We start from the raw sequence: 19,560 nt of genomic DNA, 5'->3' as shown, positions 1-19,560 counted from the left end.
CAGAAAGGTCAAATCAAAGATTGATTCTTCGATTTGTTTCTGGGTGCTGCTGCTAACACAATATTCAAATTCTCAAAGAGGAGAGCCAGCAGTTAACATTTAATTGAGGTTAAGCGTAAGAAAATCAGGGATAAAAGTAATGGGAACTTTCTGGGATACCAAAGAACTAAGTCTCTTGCTGACCACCATATTTTCTGTTTCGCTTAACTTGCAGGGAACAGCAGCTGGGAACATCCTGTAACCCTCTTAACTACTGTTCTTCAACAGCTTAGTAAGGGAGTGGTGGCAAAAAGTGGCCCTAATGTAGAAGAAATTAGGAGCCAATTGTTTCACCACTTATTATTTTCTGGCCACTACATGGCTTCCATGTTGTAAGTATCTGTATTTGCATAAGCAAGTTCAATTATTTGAACTATTTGTAGTGGGTATTCCTTTGTGGCAAAGTTATCAAGTGCTGCTATTAAGTAAGATTTGAAGAAAATCTAAAACAAAACCTCAAAATAAATCCATAAAATGCTCAGAATATGCCATGTTTTGTCAGTTCAGCACCAAAACAACCAACCAAAAATTTCCATAAATTTACAAGTAGTGTTAGCTTGCAGAAACAGTAGTAAGGATATATTATTCTGAATTTCTCAAAATGAAAAGGCAGACTTTTTTTTTCAGGTAAAATAGATGAACAAATGTGTTTCCTATAGGTAGATGAAAGGGTTTTATCATTACAGTCATCCTTTTGGGTTTTCATTTAATTACTGAACCTTAATGTTTTAGTGGAAAACGGAGAGAGTTCAGTGTGTCGTTATAGAAAGGAATGCTGTTAACGTGATAAGTAAAAACAATGCTCAAGATTCAGAAGAAAATGCTACCCAGCAAATGATAAATATGTAGAAGAAAAACTGAGTTATTGAGCAAGAGATTCAGTTGCTTTGGAGCTATCATGGCTGTTCTAGAATTAGGTTTTGCTCCTTTGCTTTGCTGAAATGTTGTTTTGGTCAGGGATGACATGTCTGCTGGGAGCTTTGAGAATGCTAGTAGACAGTGCTTGCTTCCTGTTCTTTTCTAAGTTTTTAGAGGGTGAGTGGAAATGGAATGTAGTTTTATCCTATTCCTTATCTCAATTAGTACATGAAAATGTTTCTATATGTCTGAAGTATGACTTATTTGAGGGCTGTTCTCTGTCTATCATAACGGAACTCATGCGTTTCAATCGGAAAAACTTCACAGGATTTTCCCATTTTCTGCAGGAACACACGAGAGGATGGAATGAGAGTAGTAATGTAGCATGTGTGTCTGGCTTGAGGGCCTCTGCTCTCTAGCCTTCTTCATCTAATTCCTAGACTAGGTTTATCACACGCTCTTTTATTTCAGAATGAATTCTAGAGTGTTTTGTGTCTCATGTTAGAGGAATGTTAACAAGTAACAGTTTTTATTGAGGCTTTTAATGAACACTTTTCTTAGTCACAATCTTTGAGTGAACCAGGAGAGTCTACCCTCTAATATGTATTATGCTCTTTTTTTTATTCCTCATCCCATATTTGTCAGAGGCTAAATTCAACTGTGTATGAAGATTTGTTTTTGATAACTACTACTAACAAATGCAGAAAATCCTAATTTGTTTCTCGTATGTTGAGATTAATTTATTACTTCTTAGCAAGATGATGTTATTTAGGATAATTTAAAAAGGTTAAATCATATTTTGTTTCTTCATTGTCACAGAAAGAGTTGCAGTTCTGTATGAGGGAATTGATTTAGTAATCAAGTAAAGTTTTCAAGCAGACTTCCATCTGAACAGGTCTCTCTTGTGATTATGACAGCCACTATTTTAATTGAGAGGATTTCATAAATTGGCTTTGAGTAAATCCAACACCTCTGGGGTAAGAACTTCTACTGTGGAATTATTAGTGTTTCTTCTTTTTATTTAAACTGTTTGTCATGGTGAGAAAAAGATTTAGTTACAGAAGATAATTAAATTAAGCAGATGCGCATGTGTACCCACAGGACTTTAAGTTATACAGTAAGGTACATACATTTGTAATCTGGTTCCATCAGCTGTTACTGACTTCACATCTCTAAGCAGTATGATGATATCCAACAGAAGCTCTGCATTTAGGACTTGGTAGGCCTATTGGTAAACAAGTTTTCAATTATGTCCTCCTTGTGTTTTGTTTTTCTCATTGCCCCCTCATTCTTTAGGAACATAATGATGTAATTTTATTTTTGATTCTCATACAGTTTATGCTGAAGAGCTGATATTCTTGTGTCTAATAAATGTAGCATTAAGACTATTCCAGACTGATGTTTATAGCAGACTTGCGGTAGAGTAGTCTTTAGCCCAGCACTGTATAGCTCCATCTGAATATCTTCCTGAACCGTACATTTTTGGAGTGAATGATAACTTGATGAATCTTTGACTCCTAGAAAGAAGTCAAGAAGTGAAATTCATCCAGATTGAAAGGAGCAGAGTCGAGACTGACCTCCACATTAAACAATGAAATATAGCCTTGCATTTTTCTGGACACACGTAATTTGTAAGAAAGCACAAACAAAATATAAAACTCTCCTGCATTTGTCCCACTCCATTAAACAAAAAGAAATTGTGTGTAGATGTAAAATTAAATGCTTCCATTGGGCAACAGTCCTGATTCCAGCTTTGCAAATTTATGAAAGTGTATTCTGGCTCATGAAAAACTACCCAGCTGAACCTCTGATGGATACACTCCTATTTCATCTCTTTTAAAGTTCATTCTTATGAAAATATATCTCCAGTGAGACATGTTTATGAATTTGAGATCTTTCTCAGATGAGACATTGCATTTTAAATTTACACAAACAGTTTTCACAACAGTCTCCTGCATTTGTTTCCAATGAGTAAATATTCCTTGAGTGGAGCATTACGTCTACTCTGGATCCTGTGAAATGTTACTTTGCTTTTGCTTATTGAAATCTGACATGCTAGAACGAACTTGAGTAATATTACAGTTTATCAGGATTTGCCTCACTTGCCTTTACTGAGTATGTGCATCCACAGAGTCCTTATCCAGATGTGGAAGTATTTTACTTGTTTGTGTATTATACTTCTGCGGGATTTGGGAGCTATTTACATAGGTTTAGGGTCTTTGAACTCTGGTTTTAGGAAAGGCAACTCTCTTTCATTGTCTTCATTCTCAGAGACAGGTCATTCTTGTGGAAGCAGGAAAAATGCTTTTACTTTAACCCCAGTGGTTTTGTGTCTTACAAAGCAACAACTTGTCCTCTTGCTGCTAAAGAGCAAATAGGATTTTTTTTATTTGGTAGCACTCAGACTGAACTTACTGCAGTCTTTTCCTAGCAATTCAGGAACTGCTGTTTCGTGTAACAGATGAAATGTTAGAGCCATGCAATTTTGTGGACCTGTCTTCTGGTAAAAAATCAGAAATCTAGTTTTCCTCAATGTACAATAAGAACCCTTTTCAGTGAGGGGAATATTTTTCTTTTGTTTTAAATGTACTTTCTTCCCCTTACATATAAAGGGTGCTTGAGAGCTAGCAACGGGCTGTTACTGTTGACTTTTAAAAAAAAATCTTGTGATATTCCAGTTTTCCTATATCTGTTCATTTCCCACATTAATTTTTATGAAACATTCCAGCATTCTCAGGGATGCAAAGTGCAAGGCATGAAGTGTAATCACTAGATTATCGAGTTATTCAGGATGATTTGATACAGGATTAACTCAGCATGACTGGTTTTCAGACACTTAAATCTTTAATATTCATTGCATATCTGATTTTTTTTCAAATACTTTCTATGTATAATTTAACTGTAGCCTTGTCTAGACATATTTCCTGGATATGTGAATGTAAATTATGAGCTGATTTTTTTTTTTTCTCTTTCACACAAACATAATTCCATTATATACCTTAGAACAAATGGGAACTGCAGACATTAAAAGCACAGTTTTAATTCATTTGCAACAGTTTGCACCTTTGTAAGGTTTGTTATTTTCCAGTAGTGTTTTCAGTCATTGAACTTCTGTTAGCAGTAAATTTGTGCAGTGCATACATACAGTTGATTTGTGTTGTTTCTACTTGTACCCAGCAGTTCTGGTTTGGAAAAATTGATAGGACCTGTTCCTTTTTGCTGTTTTAGCTCCTGGTTTCTGATACCTTAATTCTATTTGAGTTAAGGCCATGTTAAGGTACCTTGATGTCATCTTTTGTTAAATTAATTTAGGAAATTGTTGGGTGTTTTGTTTTGTTGTTGTTTGACACTATTTTCTTTTGTAATACAGTTGGCCTGTATTTGGGTTTTTTTTTTTTTTCCCCCCCTCATCTTGTGATCAGGTAAGTTACTGGAAGGGTTTTAGAAGAAACAGTTTAATAACTCATATTTGTCATGTTTATACCATTGTTTGTTCTTTTTTTTTTTTTTTTTACAACAGTTGATCCTTTAAACACATGAATTTTCTGTTTCTATTTTGTATCATCAAACAGCATAGCAAAGCTGACTTGTATCAGTTGGTTATCATCTGCCAGACTCCTGCTTAGGATACTTGCTGTTGCCTTGGCTATGTGGAGCCTCCTCCTTGCAATGGGAAAACATTGCAAAGAGATGAACTTTTATGTTTTGAAGGGCTGTCCAAAAGGTACAAAATGTTTGATTTCACTGACATTTGCACTTCTTTCTAAATGTGCAGTGTCTAGCTAAATATTTTTTAGTAATTTTTTTGTCTTTTTTAAAAAAATGTGGTGTTTTCTTTCTCCTATCGGCATCTATAATACTCTGAGCTACTGGTAATTTTCACTGGACAGTATCTTTGTGGATAGTATCTTGGGTTTGTGAGTTTTTGGGTTTTTTTCTTTTTTTAACCCCCAAATTTAAATCCCTCATCCCTCTTTCAGACTGTTTGAATTTTGGAAAGTTTAAAGACTTGCAGCAAGCCATAGCTTTTCATTCATTTTTAAGACCAGACTGTCCAGATGTAGATCCAGTATGTCTGCAACCTAGACTTTAAACAACTTAGGTACCAGCAGTAGGCAAACTGAAGCAGAAAGTTCCAAAATTTCACAGCTGTTATGACTGATTTTAGTTGGCAACAGTATTTCTTCTGGAGCAACAAGTTCCTGTTAAGATGGAATCTGTCTTAGAGGAAAGCAAACTAAACTTGGATGACTTTCTGCTGTGGGCTGAAGACTTGTTTTGGAGATTTAGGCCTTATTTCCATACACATGCATATGAAACTCTATGCTAGACTGTGTTGTCAGGCTGTATTTGCTGATTAGATCACTCTGCTTTCCAAAGTGATAGGGAGAAAGCTTTTTGTATTTTTCTTAAATTCCAGTGGATAGGACAGCTGCCTATTAGAGGCAATCGCCTTCTAATGAGATTTGTTAGGCACCTCTCATGCATAACCTCTCTTATGTAAAAGTACAAATGACCTTACTCAATAAAAAAAATAAGATTTTAGAGATGTGGGACCTTGGAGAAAACTTTCCAAGCCTATTTAACACTTTTGTCATTCTCTGAAACATTATGTGCATCTTGAGACATATGCCTTCATAATAAATTTTGATCTGCCTGCAGATCTCTCACAGAATATATATATTTTAAAAAATTATATATGGCACAACAAATGTGAAAACAGTTTTTATTTCCAGAGAGACTTCCTAGCAAGAAATTTGTGACAAATTTCTGATGGTTTCTGCAGAGATATGTGTATTTATTTAGAGCAAAGAGTTGTTTTCAGACAGATTCAAGAGGATGAAGTATTCAGATTGTTGTCTACTTTTTTTTCCTGTTTCTGCCACTCAGAATGAAGCAGACAATATTTTCACAATTAAGACAGTTTTGGCTGACAAATCCACAAGAACTGTGTGTTTGGCAGGGTGTTTGTGTCTCAGGCTGCATGTACCTGACAGCACAAGTGTTGCTGGCTAGTGCTGTGGGCAGAGGCAGTAGGCGAGTGTGGTGTGTGGGGTGGTGGTTCCTTAAGCACCACGGACAGGGACCCCTCCACAAGTGTCCAGACCATCCCTGTGTCCCAGCCTGTGGGACTCGACCAAAGTGACTTCAGGAGTTGTTTATGTGGATGGTTCAACACAGCCTTGACCCTTTTGCAGCGTTATGATTTTTTATCATGTGATGCTTTCAAAACAGCTGTTTTTCCTGTGAGTCATGAAACATCATAAGGTTCTTATGCATAGCATGTGTGGTGGTACACCATTTTCTCACATATGACAGTAAGTTTTACATACATATTTACTCACCAGAGCTTCCTCTAATGCCTAAGACTTAATCGTTGTCCTCTTCCATGCCTCTCTTCTTAAACAAGATTTCAAAGACAGAACTATGAGGGCAATAATATTGCAAAACCCAGCTTTCCCTGTTTAGCATTTCATGAATTGAATTTCAATGCTGTTTATTCCTAGTGTAGTATTGAAATTGTCTGAATACATCTGGGAAGAGGCTGCATTGTTCTATCAGCTGAATCAGATCAAATGGTTCCTTGCTTTTTGCTGTATGGGGAAATTCTAATCAGGACACACCATTTTAAAGACTGTCCAAATGGACTAATCAATTAAACCATTTCATGAGTTGGCTGGTGAATCATTTTTGCTAAAAGAAATTTAGGTTATATCATAGCTCCATTTACATCATCTGCTTGCTTCAGAAATATGCCTGTTTTTTTTTATCTGGAAGGTGACAGTCTGATATAAACCACTGACATTGTCCAGTGTGCATTTTGCTGCTTATGTAATCCAAACACGAAATTTGGAAAGGCGCTGTAAGAATCTCTACTTAAGCATCATAGATGCTTATCCTTGGCCCACCATGCAAGGAGGATATGACTTGTGGGTTACCCACACTAAATGCATTTTTGTAGTGTAGCTATTTTCTTTGAGTACCTATGATTCTTGGAGGTGTTGTAGTTTAGCTGCTATGATTGAACGTGCATTGTTTTAAGAAGCTGTAGGAATTTAGGTGTTAGACCATAAAGAGAATGGATCAAGATTGCTTTTTATGTAGCAGACCACTAGGTGGCACAGGACTTGTATTCCTCCAAACAGTATCACTTACCAGGGATTCAAACATTTTTGTGTCCCTGAGGTAACGCTGAAAGGGGATGCCCACTGGCAATTCTACATCACAGTTCTTGTTAAGTAGCCATGACAAACTCATACCGGTGCTCAGGTTGGTAATGGCAGTGAGCAGGGGGCAAAATAGGAGGCATGGTTTAAATAAATTTTGGATCAGACAGGTTTGTCAATTGTTTTGGGGTGTGGGTTTTTTTTTTTTATTTTATCAGTGATTTCTGCAGATCTCTATCCATCCAGTTGCATGTCTCCTGTAAAAACTACTTGCAAGTTTTCACTGATACCTGTGTGAAAGCATTATATTCTTAATTTCAAGCATTACATTCACCTCCAGTTTAATGGTTTTATGCTATTTAGCAGATACTGTTTTTAAAAATAAACATCTTCTGCGGTTTGAATCTTTTTGCATCTCAGCCTATTGCTTTTTCACAACTTGTCAAGTGTATTTAAAACTTATCCAATCATATTTTAAAGAATGAGGTCCTCATAGTGTGATAACCTGATTCCTTCCCCATCGGAGGCTCTCACTCCATTTTTTAGATGTCTGCCTTTACCAGAATGTAAATATATTGCTGAGCTTCTTTAGCTGGATATAATAAAGCAGAAGTGTCTATTTATAGAGCATTTTCTAAAGAATATTTAATGTTTGCATGACTTCTTACCACTTCATTCAAGAGTTCAGAAATGAAGGCAAGCTATGGATGATTCTGGACATATGTACATTGTCACAAACAGTTTAATTGTATAAACTGAATTGGCATGCTTGATGCATTTGATTGTTGATATGGATAAAAATGACTGAGAGAAACTCATCAAACCATGTTGAGAACTGATCTGTGCAGAATGCAGTAAAATTTTAGTGCACTCATGAAAATGGGGCCTAACATATTTTGTCATTTTCTGTAGTGTTTACCTGTGATGTTGAACTGATTGGGCACTTCTCTACTGTATTTTCAGGGTCTCTAGTCTAGCTGATTTCTATGCTACTTGTAGGCTCAGGTACATACTCTGTGACAAATACTTATTTTGGTAATCTATATCAACACTGTACTTACCCTTACTAGCTTGGCTTGTGTATTCAGTTGCCTTTATTTTAATGAGATAAAACTTTCTAACCCCTGCACATTAGTTAATATTTCCTCTTCTAATCTGGAGCAAAAAAGTCTGAAGAAGGAGGTTCTATAAAACTTTTTTGCAAGGATCTTTTTGACCTTTTTCTATTTGACCTTCCCAGTCTTACAAAAAATTATTTCTTTCACCTCATTTGAACAAAAAGCTTATATATGATAGGAATTCTTAGTATTTGCAGGTTTCACTGCCTCACACAGCTTGTTCTGCAACTAGTCTCCTGTCTGTCCAAATCCATAGCTGAATCTTCCTAAGGGGTGGACTGTGCTCCTCTAGACTCTTCAGGAACTGCTATTTAGAAGAATGGAAAACTTCTCTTACCTAATGGACTGAAGTTAGATTTCTTGACTGTTTAAGGAGGTGACTGATGAAGACCACAGAGCCACCTCCTTAGGTGGTCGTTGCTTCGTTAGAGCAAAGTATGCTTTTCACAGTGGGTCCTTTGAGCATGTTTCTGTGTTTCTTGTTAAGCTGCTAATGTGGTGTCCCTCCTTTGACTCACTTGGAACTTGCAAAGTTTCTTTTGGACATGCTTCATTTTCTGCTGGAACTGGTGCATCACTGCCATTAACTGGTTCTCTTCCTTCCTAAGTGAAGTGATGGCTGAAGCCCAAGCTCTGCTACTTCATGTGTTGACAGTTCCAATACTTGGAATTATGCAGAGGTCTACTGATTCTGAATGCTGGTAGCTATATCGTAGGACATGGTATATAGAAAGAGAATTTTTGAAATTTAGCTAGCTTGCTTTCTCCTTGCCAGTTGTTGTGAAAACATATTTGGATAGTTGTAAAAACCAGTGGCTAAACAGGGAAAAGCTTTTCCCGTATTTGATCACTCAACTCAGAGAAAGTCTGTTTATATTTATTTCCTCTGGAACTTAGTTTTATAATCTTCTGCTTGGAAGACTACGTTATTTATTGAGAACACCTGCTTTGAAAAGCTTTGTTTTGTTTTTTTTTTTCTATAATTGTATGGTAATAGCTACTTCAGCACTTAAAGGTGAAACTATGTTTGTGAGGAAAGGTCTAGACACTACTTTTAATTAAAGGTAGCCAAGTCACTAAAATAAAAAGCAGCTTTAACAGTTTTATGAGAAAAGTATAAGGAGCAAAATCAAGTACTGTTTGGTTTTGCAGCCTGTTTTGGAGGCAGCCATGAGAAATATGTGGTGCCATTTGAATCTAGTAGTACAGATTGTTAAATGAAAATGTGATGAGGTACCAACATCTGAGAATCATGTTGTATCATGCTGAAGCTGTGATGGCAGGAGTAATTATCATCTTTCTGTCAGTACATGTGTGTAGAACGGGATTTTTTTCTTTTTTTTTTTTTTTACTCTGAGAAAGAGGACAGGCTGCTTTTTCTTATATGTGCACAGAATACTTTATTCTCCTGAAACCTGAGAGCCCTTATCTAGCATACATTCTGGTATGTGTTTGTACTGACCCTCAATATGAAACTAATTTCAGGGCTTTTTTTTTTTTCCTTTCTATATCTTAACAAAAGATGTCTTCATAGGGCAACAAAAATCATGTATTGTTTCAAGGATGTTAGCCTACTGTATGTATAGCAAACAAATTGGGTTAGATCTACAAGTATAGCAGAAGCAGAAGTTTGAGTTACATGCCACTTTCAAAACACCACAGAATTTAAAACAGAATATTACTGGGTATGGAAAAGAAGTCAATATTCAGTTTAAGTAGGATTAAGTACAACGGGAAAAAAAGCCTTCTTCAGATAAATAATTTCCTGTGTTAGAAGGAGGCCAGCAATACCAGTGTAGAACAAGCTTCCTCTTAAAAAGCCCTGGTCTTAAGTTCAGTCATCTTTCTGAAGTGTAGCCTCAAGTTGCTTTGTCCTTGACTTAAGGAACATTTTAACTTCCTTTTGGTCTTGTGTGGTTTGCGTTTTCTATTGTAGAACACCCATTAATTGCAATAGCAGCCTTGCCAAGTGTGTATGGAATTCTATAGAACCTCTAGACTATATAACAAAGTGAAGAAATGGGGCTATTAAATTGGCCAGAGAGGAGATTTCCATCAAGACCATGATTTCTGTTTTGGCTTTCAAAATAACATGAATTACTGGAGTGGGAGATACGTTCATAGATAAAACTGTAGCATTCAGAAGACAAGAAAAATAAGAAAGCAACAGAGAGAAAGCAGGAGAAGAGCTAGATAAGAGTGTATAACAGCAGCAAGAAACAAGTGAAGGTTTTTCCCCATTCAAATATTTATCCCTTTGTTTCTTTATTTTGGACATATGCACTCTTCTTGTTTATTAATTGTCACAAAATGTATAGTTTTAGCAGCAAATTTAAAAGAAGACAAAGTCTAAACTTCTAGTATGTTGTATATAAGATTATTCTAGAGCTGCAGGAACTATCCTGAGTTACTAATATTGAACTAGCGTTGATTCTTTCCTTTATTTCCCTTTTAAAAAATGTTTTCTGGTAAAACACATAACAGCAAGAAACTCAGAATTTTTAAATTTGTTCAGGTAATTAATATGTAGGTAATTTTCAAACTTTCCTGGAAACCAGTTAATTGTGACTGATTCTTCACGACCTACATATCTGATATTTTCTCATAGTGGACTTGCGCTATACGGCTGGAGTGAAATATGTATGTGTGTGTATATGAAGTGGCTAGTGCTTTTAAATAACATGACTGAGAGCAAAGTCAAATGAAATGGATTTAAAATATAGTATTTACTATAGGTAGAGCATGCTAGTGCCACCTGTACTTAAGGTTCCATGACCTTTTCCATTTTAAGGCTTAACTCTTAGTTACTTTATAACTTTTGCTGTCAGTTCAGACATATTTTTCCATGCCAGATGTCTGCTTTGAGTTGAATATTTTTGAAAGTTTCAGCCAAAGCAGTTCTCTTCCAAGAATAAGGCTAGTGAAAAGTATGCTGTTTTGCTTGTGTGAGAATATTCTGGTGTCCTCCTTTGATGCTCCAGTGCCCCCAAGCTCTGAAGCAAGGATTTCAAATTTGGCAATAGTTCAGCCTTTGTGTTGAGGATGTGCCTTTTGCCTCCCTGTAAAAATCCACCCAAATTTCCAGACCGGTTTACAAGGCTTTGAAAGATTGCCATTTGCATGGGCTTAATAGGAATTTCTTAAAACTTCACATTAAGTTTCCTTTAGATTCTCTTCCCACTGGGAATGCTCCAGGCAGAGTAGAGCTGCATATTTCATCCCACTTCTGCTAGGAATTGTAACAGCTGGGTCTGGGTGCTGACATCGAGCTATGAGTGGGCAGCATTTTGTCTTGTACCACCACCGCCTATTCCCATGTCCTGTTCATTCTCCCTGGAGAAGGACCTGGTCCTCTGGAAAAAGAAACTGCCTCACGGAGGAAAAGAATTTAGGAGCGTGTGTGTGTCTGGTTTATACCATTCCTTTGGTCAGAGAAGATGGGTATCTTACTGGCAAAATATTACTTCCTTTTCTAGTGGATGTTCAGCTAATAATTTTTAGGTTTGTTGTATTTAAACTTCACTAGTTGAATGAGTCTCAAGATTTTAATCATTTTACTGAACTATGAAGGCTTCAATTAAAAAAAGGTTGGACTCAAAAAGTATCACAGTACAGTAACTTTTTTTCAGAGGGCAAAAATCAAGAACTTGTTTTTTTTTAAACATTTTACTCTGACCTCCTGCACGTAATACATGGTAGTTGAGCTTCCAACTTAATCACAAGCATTGGAGGCTTTGTCCAAGAGGTAACTATTTGATTGGAATATGGAAAGGGATCTGTTCTGAGGATGACTCCAGGATTTGTACAGTAAGGAATGTTTATTGATCTGTTGGAACATGTGGAGTAAGGGAAGTGGAGATTTCAGGTATAAAAACAAAGGATTGTGGCTAAGACAAAGAAATACTCTGAACTGTGTGCAATCTGTCCTTAGTCATGGTGCTTTTACATGATGCACTCGCTGTTCCTAGGTGGCTGCTCATACTTTGTGGCTGGTTTGAGAACTCTTTATCAGTTTGCAGAAATTCAGACATTTGTAACTGCAAGTGAACTCAGTGGCAGCTAAACCTCATGTAAAACACTGCGTGTCACTAAGGCAGTAAAAATTTGGTTCAAAGTACATTAAATTTGACATCTGGAACTAGGGAATATTTTAATCTACTTAACCTAATGCCTCAGTGGCCTGTTCTACAGATGTAGAAATTGCCTTTCCCATCTCTGTAGAAAAGCTAGAAGAACGTGGCTGCCTTTGTAGCAGGATGTGTTATAAATAAAGCATGTGACACCCCCCTCTGACTGATAAGGGATGAAACAAATAATTGGTAAATATGTTATCAAAAGGTTATGGAATGAGACAAGCATATTATACCAATAAAATTACCTTTGCAACCCTTAACTTTCCAATGCTTATCTCTGTGACCCTAATAATTCTCTTAAAATAAAATATGTGATTTTTCTCTTTGAGTTTGATAAGCATCCAACTTCCTTTTGTACAAATAGTCCAGTTTTGCCAATGGCTTGGCTGCTCTCTTGGTTCTGAAGGTGGAGTCACTGTTTCATTCTTTGCAATTTCTTTCCCAATAAAGCATTCAAACTTGAACTATATTGGATCTGTCTGAAGCCGATGATGTCAAACTATAGAAAGTGGTATTTCTTTTTAAGCTCTGTAAACTCAGACATTTCATAATGATCCAAGCATAAGAATCCCACTATCATAGCTTAATTTTTTAGTTTTGAATCAGAAATCAGAATTTGTAAACTGTGAGAATAATACTGAACTGAAAGTTTAATTAGCAGGTAATTCTCTCCTATATCATAACACCTTTACCCCAGTTCTAGTTGAATAAAATATTACTGAGACCTTCATCCTTTCTGTTCTCTGTGGAGATAGAAAGCTTACTTTCTCAAACCAATCACTACTACCTCCCCATAAAAAAAATTTCCCTTTGGAAAACTACTTCGATAGTACTTTTTTTTAATCACTTTAAACCAACTGGTACCTGAAGTTTCCTGGGGTGGGGGAAGAAAAAAATAGAAGGTTTTTTGAAAGGGACAAGATTACAACAAATAACCAAATGTGTTTGTGGCAGTGTCTAGTTCTTGGAGTGAAAAGATTTACTAAGTTTTTGTGAATTTAATGCTTTGGAAATTATTTCTCTCCATCAGTGGAGAGTTTTGGGTTGTAGAGTTGTGGGTTTTGTTTTTTTGCATTTTTTTATTAGGTGGAGGTGAGAGAGATTTTTTTTTTTTTTTGGCCCTCTAAACTTGAAGTAGTCATCAAACTACAGTTTTTTCCCTTGTTTCTTGGGTTATTTGTTCACAAGGTATTTTAGATCTCCTATGGATCTTTTGAAAGTTTTAGCAAAAGCAAGGTATTTGACAGGATGTTTGTCATGCACTATTTTCAGGAGAAAGATGAGAATTTTGAGCTGGTCAAAGCATAGATCTTTAGAGGAACTCAACTGCTATGAGCAGAGGTCTTATTTGTTTACCTGTGTGAAGTCTGCTTGCTTGTGGATAGTGTTTTGGGGTTTTGGTGGTTTTTTGGATTGGTGGATTTTTTTTGTTGCCCCCCCACAAACTGCTGTTGTGAGCTTTTCCATATATATTTTGAGCTGTGCTTTGAAGTTGGGCAACTAGTTTTAAACAAAAGCTGTTACCACCCTTCTGCATAGCATCTAGCTTGATTTCAGCATGCTGATGTCAATGATGTGGTTTCGAATTAGTGAAATGCAATTTTTTGCTTGTTTTGACATTGGTTTCACAGGATTAAAATTAAAAAAAAACAACAGACAACTCATGTTATGCTTGATTTGTTTAAAAGCTATGTCAAAATGGACCTTGTCTATGATTAAGTGACTGTACAGCAATATAGTTGGCCAGGTATCGGCCTTGACATGTAGGTGAGATGAAATCCGTGAGTTATCCTGGTTTTGGATTTTTGGTTTTTTTTGCCATTTTTCTTTTCCTCTTCTCTAGTCCCCATAATAACGTAAGGAATTTTTGAAAACCAAGACTTTGTGTGGGTTTAGTTGCCTATATAAGTCTTTCTAGTGTATTTTGGTTCACAATGTCTAGACAAAACACTTTAAGATGCATGTTTTGTGTCATCTTTCAGCTGTGTACTTCAGTAACAAGATCCAAATAGTACTGATTTGACTATCTTGAGCTGATACTCAAATCTGTATTTTTTTCTTTTATTTTAAGGTTGAAGGGCAAAATGAAGAGTTGATTCTGAAAGGCAAAAGCAAACACAACCGTAGTCAACAAATTTATTTGTGTCCAATTACACAGTAAATTATCAGCAAATTAGTTTTGGATATTTTCAATTGTACTATTTCAAATTAATTTGAACGAGTAACTAAAATCTGATTTGCAAGACTCCGTTAAACATGTTTAATTTAAGATTATTTATATTAAGTAAGTTAACTGTTTCTGAATGTTTTGCTTTTTGTCTTGTGTTTGGCAGCAACTTGAATTAGTGGAACCAAGCGGCTGGATTCATGTTCCTTTAACAGATACCCATAAGAAGCCTATTCGCACGTTTATGATTCAGATTGCTGTTCTAGCTAATCACCAAAATGGAAGAGACACTCACATGAGACAAATCAAAGTGTACACCCCAGTGGAAGAGAGCTCTATTGGTAAATTTCCCAGATGTACCACAATTGATTTCATGATGTATCGCTCTATAAGATAAAATTTCTTAATGAGAAATAATAAAGACATTTGTTTGGTGATGGTATCATTGCATAAGTATTCAGAGCAGGGTTTACTTCAGTGTAATTATATTTTTATGTTTATACTTTGTATGATTTTGAAATAAAGGTAAGCTCGTATTACAGTATATTGTAGTCTGTAATTTTGCATTATTTGCTTGGAATCTTTGCATGCTCTTTTACTATCTGAGAGGAATAAAACCCTGGGCACCTTTAAAAGAGCATGTTTGTAACCCAGGATCGATAATTAATTTTGATGTAATACGATTCTCTTTCAGGTGATTTCTTCCCCTAATGATCATGCATGACAATAGCTGATTCTGTTGTGTTACTCTGCGTTCCTTTATCTAAAATCTGCCCTTTTTCAAGAGCATTCTTTTTGAACAGACACGGTTTGAAGACATTACCAGTAGTACTTTGCTCTCATTGCTTATGTTAATGTGTTGTACCCTTTTCTATATAGGTTTAGGTTTTTTTCTGGTTAATGAATATCTACATGGAATTAGCCTTTTTCATAACTGAAGTATATGATAGAATCGTAGAGTATCTCAAGTTGGAAGGGATCCAAAGGGATCATTGCATCCAACTCCCTGATCCTTGCAGGGCCTAAAACTAAATCATATGACTTAGACCTGTGTCCAGATACTCGAAACTCTGACAGGCTTTTTGCAGTGACTGGTAACCCAATGAAGATGACAATTACATGGAGAAAAATGAACACTTCCAAATTACTCAGCATAGTATATATGTTAATATAGATACACTGAGTATAGATTATCTAAAGGTAATGGCTGTTCAAAACAGGATGCTCCAACATCACACAGTAATGCTAGGAATGAATCTGAAGGTCCAACATGATTCTGAAGTACTAAGAAATCAAGTCTATAGCATGAGGTATTATCTTAAACTGGCATGGAGTTTCTTTAATGTCTTTTAAAGAACTTTGCAAGTAAAATGTGTGCTTTGTGTACTTTCTGTGAGTAGGAATAAATAACACCTCTACTAACACTCATAATCTAATTACTAGTTATTTCACCTTTTAAAATACTAAGTAGATTTTAGGAAGAGGCTGTTGAAATGCTAAAAATTTGGTACTGATCAAATCCATTCTTCTTACTAGCACCATTGTCGTGGTTTAGGCCCATCAGGGAACAGAAGACCACGATTAGCCTCAAATACCAAAGACCTGAGGATCTCCAAAGGGCAGGGAGAGCTTAATTGCTGCTTAAAGTTCAGGACAAAACAAATCAGGCTACTCCGCTTGGGGAAGAAAACAGAAAATAATTTAATGCAATACCAGCTAAAGCATAACCTTAAAACCCCCAAAAATAACGAAAAGAAAACAACACAGAGTGGTATAACGATGAAGAGTCTGACCCGCCCTTTAAGACCACCTTCTCCCTACTCCTCCCCTCTTCCTGGGCTCAGAGTCCTGATCCTGGTGTTTTTACCTCCTGCCCCTCTGAACGACCCAGGGGGGCAGGGAGTGGGAGTTTCAGTCAGTCTATTCCTGATAGCTTCTCCTCAGGGCAGGTGCGCTCTGCACCAGTCCTCCCTGCACGTCCATGGGGTACCTCACGCACACGGCAGCCCTGCACGGGCTGCTCCGACATGCATTCATCCCAAAGGCTGCAGCTACTTTCTGCCTCTCGTGTGGGTCTGCTCTGCGGCGTGCAGGCTCTCCAGCACGGCCTGTGCCATGGCCGCCTCCTCACACAGTCTCTTGCCTGTCTGGGTGCACTCACATGGAGCTGCTGGTGGCTCTCAGTCCTGCCATTGCCCTGTGTGGGTTGCAGGGGTACAGCCTGCATTCTCACCATGGCTTGCAGAGGGATTTCTGGTGCTCCTCCTTCGTCCTTCTCTGATTGTGGGGTCCACGTGGCTGCCTCCATCTTGTATCGCTCTTACATCTTGTGCCAGCACTTCAAATTCCCGTCCCTAAATAGTTATTGGCCCAGCTGGGCCAGAGGTGGATCTGAACCCGGGAGCCGGGGGAGAGTCCTAAAACTTTACCAGGTCTTCACTGCAACCCGCTCCCCCCATTACCAAGTGAAAGCTGTTTCTTGCTAAACCATGACAACCATAAAAGCTGGTGTTAAATCCAGACTAATCTCAACTAAGGAAAATGTCTGACACTTTTTGATTCTAAGCAAGGAAAGTCTAATAGGGGAGGCTTACCAAACAATTATACAGCATTCTTTGGAGGAGAAAGGAGGTGAAATAGAGGAAAAGAGGAAGGTTGTCAAAGGATGAAGATTCAGGTGTCAAAATCTTTTATATACTTAATGATGTAAGCTGTTGTTTACTCAACAGTTTTGTCCTCTGACTGAATTCCATAGTCATCATAGAGTTATGGAATGGTTTGGTCTGGAAGGGACCTTAAAGATCATCCAGTTCCAACTCCCCTGCCAGGGGCAGAGACACCTTCCACTAGACCAGGTTGCTCAAAGCCCCATCTAGTCTGGCCTTGAACACTTCCAGGAGTGGGGCATCTACAACCTTTCTGTGCAACCTGCTTTAGTGCCTCACCACCCTCACAGTGAAGAACTTCTGCCAAATATCTAATCTAAATCTACCCTCTTTCAGTTTAAAGTCACGAGCCCTTGTCCTATCACTACATGCCCTTATAAAAGATCCCTCTCTGTCTTTATTGTAAGCTCTTCTTAGGTACTGGAATGCTGCTCCAAGGTGTCCCTGGAGCCTTCTCCCAGACTGAATAACCTCAACTCTCTCAGCCTGTCTTCATATACAAGAGGTGCTCCAGCCCTCTGATCATCTTCATGGGCCTCCTCCAGATTTGCTCCAACAGGTCCATGTCCTTATGCTGGGGGCCCCAGAGCTGAACACAGTCCTGCAGGTGGGATTTGCCTGTCTTGACCTGATGGTCATGTTTCTTTTGATGCAGCCTGGAATGGGTTGGCTTTCTAGGCTGCAAGTGCATGTTGCTGGCTCATGTTGAGCTTCCTGTCAACCAACTCCCCCAAGTCCTTCTCCTCAGGGCTGCTCTCCACCTAGCCTCTATTTGTGAGATTGCCATGGCCCTTTGCTATCAAACTTACTGAAGATGCACTCAATGCCACTGTAAGTATTGTTGATAAATATGTTAAATGGCACTGCTCCCAATACCTGAGGAACACCACTTGTCACCGTTCTCCACTTGAATACTGAGCCCTTGGCCTCAAGTCTTTGAGTGTGACCATCTGGCCAGTTCTTTATCCACTGAGTAGTCCAAAAAGTTTTTCTCCAGTTTAAGGGCCAGCATGTTTTTCAGGACAATGTCAAATGCTTTGCATAAGTCCAGGCAGATAATGTCAATTTCTCACCCTTTATCTGCCAAAGCTGTAACCCCATCATAGAAGGGCACCAAATTTATCAGGCACATTTTGCCCTTAGTGAAACTATGTTGGCTGTCACCAGTCATGTCCTTATCTTCCATCTGCATTAGCATAGTTTCCAGGAAGATCTGCTCCATGAACTTGCTGTAAACAGAGGTGAGACTGACTGGCCTGTAGATCGTCAGGTCTGGTTTTTTCCCCCTTTTTAAAAATGGGGGTTATGTTCCTTGTCTTCCAGTCAGTGGGAACTTTCCTGTATTGCCATGACTTCTGAAGTATGATGGCTTATCCACTTTGTCTGACAGTTCCCTCAGTAGTTACCCTTTATTCTTCCGTCACCACCAGATCCAATATGAAACTGCACATTCCAATATTTTCTGTCAACTTTGCTGCCAGAAATAGCTATCTCCATGGCTGAGCCTCTCCAGATCCTTCTGTGGCCGTTCACTAAACTGTGTATGTGAAACAGTTCCTTGATCCTTCCTTGGCCTTTTAAAATAGGTATGTTCTTAGTATTGGGTTGAAGCAAGTTACTTGTGGTGCAAATACCTTGTAAATGTTGCGAAGTTTTATAAAAGCTTTCCTTTTTTCTTTTTTCCCCCATGGGTCAAGATCAGTTGTCCTTTTAACCAGTACAACTTACTCTTTCATATTTGGAGAAGGAAGCCAAAATACCTGTAGCTGGAGCATTGTCCTTCACTGTTAGAGTAGGCAGAAGTTTAGGATTATAAGCAGACTCACTGGAAAGCTAGAGTACCATAAAACAGGATAAATAACAGACTACTACTAGATTCTGTGTAAATTGGTATGATTAGCTGTTTTATATAGGAAATATTGTTCCTTGATTACTGGATTGTGTTTTCCATACCTCTTGTTTTGTCATCTAAGATGTCACTGCTAAATCGTCCTTCTCTTTTTCTCCTATATGAGAAAAATCTGATAAATATTGAATAGTATGAAATTAAAGTAATATTGAAATAAATGAAAGACAAAGTAGGAGATGTATTCTAAGAAATCGTTGTTTGGCAGTGGCCTGAAACCACTTCAAATAGTGGTAATTTAGGGTTTTAAAACTATATTTGGAAGATTATGCACTAGGCTTTTCTGTCTTGCAGAGCAGAAGGTTGCTTCCTAGCATGAGAAAGCTTTTCTATGAATTACAACTTGGCTTATTTCTCTTTGTAGACCCTTAAGAAAAGGGAGGTAACTCAATACCAGGAACCTGAGGAACTTATGTTGTAATGAATAACTTGTTTTCACTAAGTCATGTCTGTGTGTCTTCTCAGTAGCACAGTGTAAATAAAAAAGGCAGATAACAGGAGAGGGA

At 37.6% G+C, this 19,560-nt stretch overlaps 1 protein-coding gene across 7 annotated transcripts in view; it reads left to right on the top strand.

Annotated features, from left to right (window-relative positions):
- The window catches only part of ANAPC10 (anaphase promoting complex subunit 10), a 35,587-nt gene extending 20,561 nt beyond the window's left edge, over positions 1-15,026 (top strand). For 2 of the 7 annotated variants that reach the window (XR_009818381.1, XR_009818379.1), the window contains one exon: positions 14,649-14,724. Coding sequence is in view for 2 of the 7 variants with exons in the window: in XM_061991966.1 (XP_061847950.1) it covers positions 14,649-14,879 (231 nt within the window). In the remaining 5 variants the exon portion in view is untranslated. Of the gene's footprint in view, positions 1-4,469; positions 4,489-14,648 lie in introns of those variants that run through there. The other 5 variants (XM_061991966.1, XM_061991965.1, XR_009818380.1 and 2 more) reach the window with 4 other exon arrangements.
- Positions 15,027-19,560: the final 4,534 nt, after the last annotated feature.

Source organism: Colius striatus, chromosome 3 (assembly GCF_028858725.1).
Source record: "Colius striatus isolate bColStr4 chromosome 3, bColStr4.1.hap1, whole genome shotgun sequence".
NCBI lineage: Eukaryota > Metazoa > Chordata > Aves > Coliiformes > Coliidae > Colius > Colius striatus.
This window is presented reverse-complemented; position numbering and strand designations above follow the sequence as displayed.